The 9,707-nt window shown below is 39.2% G+C and overlaps 1 protein-coding gene across 1 annotated transcript; it reads right to left on the bottom strand.

Moving 5' to 3' along the window:
* Positions 1-700: 700 nt before the first annotated feature.
* LOC308321847 (mucin-2-like) lies at positions 701-9,224 on the bottom strand (the record flags this gene model as incomplete). Its single annotated transcript, XM_080772938.1, has 16 exons — positions 701-889; positions 1,296-1,535; positions 1,732-1,920; positions 2,019-2,123; positions 2,215-2,353; positions 2,442-2,593; positions 2,836-2,936; positions 3,495-3,621; positions 4,570-4,671; positions 5,337-5,478; positions 6,226-6,343; positions 6,570-6,695; positions 6,781-6,982; positions 8,049-8,163; positions 8,348-8,594; positions 9,146-9,224. 16 exons carry the CDS (start codon positions 9,222-9,224, stop codon positions 701-703), a joined length of 2,373 nt encoding a protein of 790 aa, XP_080629064.1.
* Between the last annotated feature and the right edge of the window lie 483 nt (positions 9,225-9,707).

The raw sequence follows: 9,707 nt of genomic DNA on the forward strand, positions 1-9,707 counted from the left end.
GTCTTTCTACAGCATTACATCTACATAAATACCATGTGTGGCAGTTCTGGACTGAAGGAATGTCTGAAGGAATGTCCTCTCCTTCCTCATAATGCTTCCCATCAACATAACAGCCACACTGCTTCGTCTGCACACATTTCATAGTAGATTCTTCCAGATAAGGACGTTCCGGAGGGCATCGTGGGTAGCACCCTATGTTAACATTATTCCGTGGATTCCATAGAACAATACAGAATGGATATGAGTTAACATTGCACACCTGGATCTCTGATGTAAACATTCCGTTATATTTATTACATACCATATCAGTAACTACTGTAACAAACTTGAGCCGTGAAACAGGACTTCTACTTATTGTCCTCATTTGTATTGCCATTTACTTTAAATTACGACTTTTCTGCCTGCTATGCTTGAATTCTCCTCTGGCATTTAGTTTTATGTTATCGTACTTCCTCCGTTTTCCATAAATGTATACATCATACCTTCCAGAGCTGGTATCGGATTGGTGCATAATCCTGAAGGATTTCTGCATGTCTTCATACATGGTTTACCACAGGGTTCGTAGTGCCATTCACATTCTCCAGATGGGTTGTAATAATCACAGAACAGAGCTGTGTAGGACAGAGACAAGACAACAGCAAACACCCTCTCTGTTAGGGTCAGTGTCTCAGAATACAACAGAATGACAATGACAGATGCTTTATGTGTTTCGTTTGAAGGACAAAGACTCACGGCAGACTTTTGGAGTTCTCCACCTCACGCACACTCCAGCTATGTTACAGGCAGCAGCGTAAGCTGCCACCGCTGTGCAGAAACACTCACAGTCACCCCCAGAGTTACAGGCACAGGAGTCCTTCACACACGCTTCATAATAGTTTTTGGGATCCACCTTTTTCCATAGAAGACATTTCATTATTGCAATTACGATTTGCTAGTGAATACAGCAAGAAATAAACATAGATATGGTATCAACTAGTATGAACTAGTAGTAACTGTGCACGATTAAAGTTAGACCTCAGCTTGGGGTTTTAAATGCAGATCTCATCCTTTTGATGATGTATGACCACAACACTGCCCTCGATAACCTAAATTAACTTAAATATTTTGTTGCATAATTATATTAGGGGCATTATAATAATTCTGCAACATTTTGTTTAAGTTGACAAATATGGTGTTTTGGTAGAATCATTTGAATTATAAATAAAGTTCACTAATTACTACACAAAAAACATGTACCTACGTATGTACTGTACGTGCATGCATGTGTATGTGTGTGCATGTGTGTGACATGCTACCTTCAAGTGACAGGCTTTGAATACATCAGTGTTGATAATGCTGCAGTGCTTCACAGCCCAGGCCTGTCTGTAGGAGTAGACAGCACAAGGACCTTTCTCACTTTCCTTGTCAGGACAACTAGGAGAAACTTTCCAGCTGTTTCCAAACTCAAGAGCTTTCGCCACCACTTCCTGGTTCCTGGCTGTGAAGTCATTCCTTGCATTTCCATCATAGTTCCCACACAGACCACAGATTTTTCCCTGGAGGAAAAAACATATGTTGTTTATAAAACATTCAGGAATCATCAAACAACCACCTTTGCTTCAGGCTGTCAGTTTAGCATTTTACCCCAATTCTGAAGACCTCAGGTGTTTGGATATAGTTGAATAATAAGTTACAGCAGCATGACATCATTGATACTATAGATACTAAGTGTTAGTTATATTGTTAACTAACCTTGTATGTAGAGCTGAGTTTGATCATCAGACCTGTCTTCTTGTCCCAGATTAGAGTCAGTCCCTGTTTTGCCTCAAGGACCAAATAAATGCCCATAGTGTGGACCTTATAGGTGATGTCCTGGCTTTTACTTTGTTTGACAACTTTGACTGTTTCCTCAGAATCCTCACTCAGTTCAAGTTCAGTGTCCTGAAATAACAAAGAGCAAAGCATAAGCATGTTGACTTAACTTGTAATGCACCATGGTATGTGTACAGAAAACATGTGTTTGTTACTGTGCTTTGTACCCCTAAGAAGAGCTTGATCGAGATGGAGCAGGTCTGGTAAGCAGGCCCACATGGGACACTCTCAGTCAGAACCCTGAAGGTGCCGTCGGTGCCGCCACAGTAATCCTGTAAGATGCTGGCATTAGCAGTCTGACTGAAATCACATCAAAACACTGAAATAACAGAGAGTGACCGAATAGAAACCTCTCTATTGTACCTGAGCAAAGACATATCCACAGCCACCATGAAAAGAGAACCTCTTGGCATCAAAAGTGACATAATGACCCTCTCCATAGATACTGCAGGTCCCTTCACATTGCGTTGCGGTGCATTTCCATGTTTTCCCAGAGCACGTGCTATAATGACCATGACAGAATGGTTTAAATCTAGAACAGATTCTGAATAACACACAAAGACATACTTCAGATTATGAAAGTCCTTTACCAGGTGTTACAGTCCACCTTGACCGTCTGTCCAGGCTCATAGGTGACCCCACCATACGAACATGGGCACTGGTTTTCTTTGATACATCCCCCTTTACCATCGGACAGCAAGCCGCCAGGACACACACAGCCTGACACACAATCAGAGCTCACCTACAAAACACATCAAGTTCAGTTCATTGTAAACACATGAAGTCAGCATTGCATTGATAACATGTTACTATATTAGAAGAAGGGTATAACTATATGATTCAAGTGTTGTGTTGATGACGATTAAATCCTGTATGTTTAATTTCTGACTAGATTAGAGGTTCTGGGGTTCTGTTTCAATTCTTCTCTGAACAAGGACACAGATTTTATTTCCATCACATGATAAAGCGCCAAAAGTAATTTACACATTCAGTGTCGGCAGACTGACAGCTCTTCTGGCATTCTGAGCCTTTTGCGTCCACCGAAGCTTTGGAACAGTTGAAGAAGACCATCGGAGCTTTGCAGGCTGAAGAGAAAATGGTGTTAAAAAACATACTTCTTATGTTAGAAATGATGCAATGAGAAGAGTGCTGAGTACCCACATGTAATGCTTGGTTTTCCATAACAGTTGAGCTTCCCACGCTTGCAGACACTAGGAAGTGAAAGAGACACATTGGACAGTAGATCAAAGAGAAGTAGTAAAACATCAAAGAAGAAGCATTGGAGCAGTGAAATCCTCACCAGGTTTTTCCTTGAATCCTGACGTTGGTCCCAGGTTGAATATGGTGATACTTGTCATAGCAGGGACATTTTATCGCTGGCACACACTCTCCCTTTTCATTAAGATAAGTTCCTTCAGCACATCCACAGCCGTCCACAGGAGTAAAGGCAATCTGGCACGTAGTGTCGGGCTGGCTTAGAGAGCGACAACCATGATTACAGCTGGTCATTTTGTAGCTGTACACCATGCTAGCAGGGCAGGAGGTTGTGTATTTTTCTGTGAAAACATGAAAGGCTGTCAGTGGTTTAAATCTAACAAACAATGCTGTTCATTTGAAATGAGATGTTTGTATGCAGAGCTTACTGCACACTGTGTTTCTCCACCCAGTGATAAAGATGCCTGCTGCAGCGCAGGTCTGAACGTAGGCAGATACAGCCGCACACATGCAGTCTTCACTCTTCTCACAGCTGCAGGTAGCCTCCTTACAGCTCTATGAAGAGGGTTATTCACAGGGTCAATCTACACAGACATATTTAATCAACATTTGGCTGAATTGTTTGTAAAATATCAAATCTTACATCTTCATAGAACTCTGGATCAATTTCAGAATGACACTTAGAAAAAATCCCTTTGGCGTCACCAATCATGGAACACCAATTCTCAGCATACTTCTCTGTAAAAAGAAAAAAATATGAAAACCTTTTATCCACTGAAATAGTTCAATAGACTGACTAAAGCAATGTGCAGATAACATACCTTTCTGTACATTCAGACTGCATGCGCTGGTAAAGACTTTGCTGGCAGGACAGGAAGCTTTACTCATCCATGTATTAGCAAACTCTGCAGCCCGAGCCTCAATCAGCCCACTACTGGTTTTTAAGTCATCAGTTCTAACATCGTTAAAGTCTCCACAAAGACCTGGGGAAACAACAGTCATATCATTGCATCACCATTTGAATATATTGTTTTTCAATAATACAAATCATTATAGTAAGGATGCATACCACGGAGCTTCCCCTTAAGAGATGCAGCAGCTGTGATGTAGACTTGCATTCTGGGTGTTAGCTGTATCTGAACCTGGAGTCCATAGCTGGTATGAATGAGCATGTGGAACGTGGACGGCTTGAAGACTTTTACATTGTCTGTGAAATACAGAATGACTTATAGTACATTGAAGCCATTCCACATCGATGTCTGTAATAAACCAATTCATTACATGGAATAAGAAGAAAAAAAACGACATCCTTTCAATGGATGGAAACTCACCCAGGAGGAGGGGTACTTGAGAAATCAGTTTGTTATAATATACTTTTCCACTTTCTTCAACTTTAATTTTCTGTAATAAAAAATAATAAGTATGTCACCATTATGTACTTAGGCTACTGTATATAAAACATATGTTGATTTTATTTTATTGTAGAGAGACATAATAACCTACCTGTCCAGGCAGGACCACAGTTACAGCCTCCAGACATGTCTCAGAGTCAGATTTACCACATCTGGACAGATCACCATGAACTGTGATGTTCTTACTTTTCACCTGGAAAACAAGGTGAAGATAAGAAACAGAGCCTTTGTTTGAGATGGATAGAGGAATAAATGATAATGCATGATCCGATCACACTCCGGGAACGGCCAAGAATAGCAGAACAACAAGTCCCCCTAAGCTTAAATATGAGTGCCGTAATTTTAGTATTAAGTATGCATGGTTAGCTTTGTGGGTGGTGATGGGTGGTGAATGGTGATCCACCTGAACTGAAGCCGCACCCACAGCTGTTGTTGTATGATAAAGGGGGAAGGGTTAGGGGAGGGGATGATATTGTGTTGTCACTATATATTTTCTTATTGGCCCGTTTGACTGTCAAGGTTTCAGCCTCCAGGAAGAAACCCTAAATACAAAGGGATGACTGGGATCGGGATCATTGCACATAACAACCACACCGAGGGGTCTAATAAAGTACTGTCACTGTCACATGGAAAAACTGACGATTGTTTTTTAAATCACGGCACTCCATGTTTAACACCAGGAATGACACCCACCTAATGTTTACTGTACACGTTCATTGTTACTATAGTGTTGATTATGTCTTGTTTAATATATAATATATATTATTGAATGTATTTAAATGTAATTAATTTAATATTGAATACACAGGAGTTATTGATTTAAAAAGGGATTCTACTGCATGTAATTGTTTCACTAACTTGTGTCAGAATGTAGGAGCAGTCTCCGCTGAACTCGTATTGGTTCTCATCGTAGGTGGTGAAGAAACTGCCAGCCATGACGTTGCAGGTTCCAGGACAGTTATCGGTGTCAACACAACTCCACCTTGCTCCTGTACAGGTACTGAAACACACACATGTGTACATTTACATACTCTCAGTATACACAATTCACATAATTCCATGTAGTAGGCTACAGTCCATGTATATTATTGTCCTGTATATGCACATGTACAGTATATTTCATGCCCTTAGCACATCTGTCATCATTCATCATATTTGCATATGCCACTATGCATAGATGAAAATGTACATTTAAACTGTAGATATATACATGAATTATGTACAGACACGTATATAAATTACATCAACTGTATGTAACACTACATGTAAGTAAATTCTCTTTAATAATACATAAATATGTCTATACATTGTATCAGCAATTTGTCATGTCTCTCATTCATATACGTATACTACATGCATGTAGTATTCAATGGCAGACAATATACGTGTGAAAGTGCTGAGACATTGTGCCACATTGAATAGCAAAAAACATTATAAATTATATAATCAGATCACAGATCACATTTTTAAATATTGACTGACATTATTATTATGTACAAAAGCTTTGCAGAGGGACCTGAGGTTGCCTTTACACCACTGGATTATATTATGTCTGAATCTGTATTTTCTGTTCGTATATTGGAGCACTGGAGTACTAATACAACTGACATTAAATATCACTTTAAATATCTTCTGTCTGTGAGTCTTTCTCTCTGTGACAAAAAGTGTCCAAACGATAAAAATGTTTTGTTTGACTGTAAGTGAAGATAGTGTTTGGGATTGCCTTTTTATCTCTACAGTCTATTACCATTTTGAACAGGCCTTGGTGTAGGACTCTCCAGCCTTGTAGATTTTGCCATCGTGAACACAGGAACACTGTTTAACAGGGACACAGCCACTCTTCTTGACGTCGTCAAACACAGTTCCTTGAGATTATGGTAATAAAAAAAATCTATATTATTACATAGTCAGAGATTCTTACACTTACGGTGCATGGGAGAAAAAACATTTAAGGCGTATTCTGACATCAGAACCTTCTGTGTTATGTGACCAACACATGGAAGCATATTAACCTAGTTATTGTCGCAACCTGATTCTTATCAGCAATCAGATATTGGTGTTATATTAATGTGGTCATAATTCTTGTTGTACCTTCTGGACAGAAGCATCCGTTGATGCAGTGGTCATCACACTGCTTACTCCTCTCTGTGTTACTGCAGGTGTCTGTGCAGGGACTTCCACATTCTTTGTACTCCATGTTGTATGGGCAGTTCTTTGCTATTCAACAAAATCAAAATGAAGTGTTATGACAGAACCTTAAACAGTGCTTTGATATATTTTTAAAATATTTAATATTTCTTACTACAGAGTTGATGGTTCTGTGGAGCTCCACCGGCGTGGGCACACTGGCGAGAATACTCAGCCAGGGTTGAACACAGACATGAGCTGCTGTCGTCACAGTGACAGAGATCACTGGAACAAGCTTGGCGAAAAGAATCATAATCCAGCAGCTCTCTGCAGCCTTTTAATGCAGGTGATGTCAAGAGCTGTTCACACGTTACGGTCTGTGAGTCAGAATAAAGAAACAGAATTGGCATGGAGCATATTCACGTGGGTGATATATTTAAACATGTTGAATATGTTGATAATGTTTCACTGTTCTTGTCATTACTTGTTGTGTACAAGTCGTGTTGTTTGGTTGGACATCATCACAGTCATCACTGTCTGAAGGACCATTGGCTAACCAGCGTTCTGCGTAATCATCCGCTTCACTCGCCTCCCCTGTAGAGAGACAATAAGACAAGTAAGCTTTAGTAACTTTTAGTAACGCTCTAGTTTTAATATTTGTTAGCAAATATTTGTACCCTGTATTGTAGCACTTTGTAGCAGATTTGTTTAAAATACAAAAAATGTTGTATCTAAAGTCCAAGTTGAAGAGAAGGGTGTGCGTAAATGAATGAAGCCTCCATGAGCCAATGAATAATAAATTTAAAAAAAAGAAAATCAACCAAAAGTCAGCTAAATGTTGTCATGATAACTTATATGATAATGTTTTACATGAGTTTGAAATCTGTATTATAACCAACACAATACAGACATGTACAGAAAATACAGAGCATAATATAGCATATTGCATTTTGCATATATTGCTTATTGCATTTATTGGTCCTAATATTGCTGCTTGCAACTACGGTATATTTATTATAATTATTATTACAGTATTTCATTATTATTTGTACCATTTTCCACAAACTCTTCAATTCCATTGAAATCTCCACACAGTCCACAGGTTTGGTTTCTGAACTGTTCATCCAATTCCACCTTAAAACAATTTTCAAAATAAAACGTTATGTAACATTATGTTCTGCTCAAGCTATTTTAACATTAATATTTATTAATAGCATTATGTATTAAAAAAATATACAACCTGATTAGTCAACTAGACATTTAGAACATGTTTAAATCAGCATGACACGTATCTCAAATGTTCAAATGAAAAATGCCTCACCATTATAATGATTGTATTACTTTTAGTCATTGTAATGTTCTACTCAGATGTGTCAGCTTTGAGGTTTGAAATAGTTGTAATAGTTAATAACGAAGAAGAAGGAGTATGTTTCCCAGACCTACCCACAGAGAGTCTTCAAAGTTGGTCATGAGAACGAGGCCGAACGTAGCTTTGACCTTGATGTAGGACGAAACTTTCTCCACTGAAACGCCAGACTGACTGAACTGATCTTTCACCCTGAAGAGACACATACAGTTATTTACAGTTTGCTGCTGTCCAACAAAACCCCATAGTCAATGGCTGAATCTAGTTTGTGTAAAATGATACTGATAGCTAGCTAAAACAAGCAGGCTAGTCAGTTCCATTATTAAGACATCCATGCTAGTAATGATCATAGCTCATAAAACTGGCCAGTACGTACACTTTGTCGTTGACTGTGATGGAGTCGTTAGTCATTTCAATGATCGATCCTTCCAGGTTCAGTGTGACTTTGTATCCTTCGTCTGTCCTCTGCAGTTGGACGTTAAACTGAGAATATGCTGCTTTGCATTGAGACGTCAGGATGTAGTTACAACTTGAAGACATCTGGAAGACATCTCCATCATATGTCTTGAAGTGACGGTTCCCCCATGTACTGCAGAACTTCTCATTACGAGATGGTCTAACCTCTGCAGGGAAGTCAAAACAATTAGCCTGGGCTTTGTCTAATAAGAGTAACATACATTGTAAGCTGCTTAAGTAACTAAAGTTACTAAACTATTGATTTACGATAAAACAAGCATGTGTTAGGGGGCATGTGTGCGTTCATGCATGCATGTCTATTCCTGTATGCAGTGTTGTCAAATGCTCCAATGTTACCTGTTAGAGGGCCTTTGTTGATCGACTGAATTAAGACTGGGAGAAACGGAATAAAATATAAAACATATTTACTGTTGAATCACATCTTCTTTACAACTTCAGCACATCAGTGGATTGGTACACTTTATTTGTGTACTTTGAAAAGAATCCTAAATGCATTTAATAAATTACATCATGAGGATATTTTAATAAATATTCCTTTAACTTCCAATAGTCACTATATCAGATCCAACATAAAACACAAATAAACCCATCTAATTTGTCCATTTTGTACCTCATGATCTGTAATACAGCCTCAAGTAACTGTTCAGTGAACCGTTTGAACTTCTGCATTTGACAAACTTGAACTTCAGTTACATACCAGCAGTTATGGCAGGGAGTCCCAAGAACACGGCCATCCACGGCTGCAGCCATCGCTGTGCCATCCCGTTCAGAACCATTTTCCGATAGCTCGGTTTGCTTCTTCTTGTTGGACTTTGTGCATGGCTTTATATCCACCTAATCGCAACATCCCGCCCAATGACCTTCTCTCGACACGCCCAGAGCCCTACAGCTGCTATTTGCTCTTCTCATTATCCTTAATTTAACGGGGGTACAGCATTGTGTAAACAGAGCTATGTCACATTGCATCGTTATGCTATATGACATATGTACAGGGTATAAAGCTGTTTGAAACGAATAGCAGCTTTTTTCCTCAAAACTATTTAAACTATAGACCGACTGTAGAGCACCGAGTCTGTAACGATGGAAGTTGGAGATACATGCCTCACCCGGCTATGCGTATGCAATACCCGTTGTACCCATGTCAGAATACCCGTTCCACCCATCTATCTGTCTGTGTCCCTTCTATGCCCATATATGGAGATTTCTGTAGCTGTCTCTCTGTGTCCCTTTATTCCTATATGGAGTTCTGTGTCAGGCAT

This window comes from Protomyctophum bolini (assembly GCF_963924005.1).
Source record: "Protomyctophum bolini genome assembly, chromosome: 9".
Classification (NCBI taxonomy): domain Eukaryota; kingdom Metazoa; phylum Chordata; class Actinopteri; order Myctophiformes; family Myctophidae; genus Protomyctophum; species Protomyctophum bolini.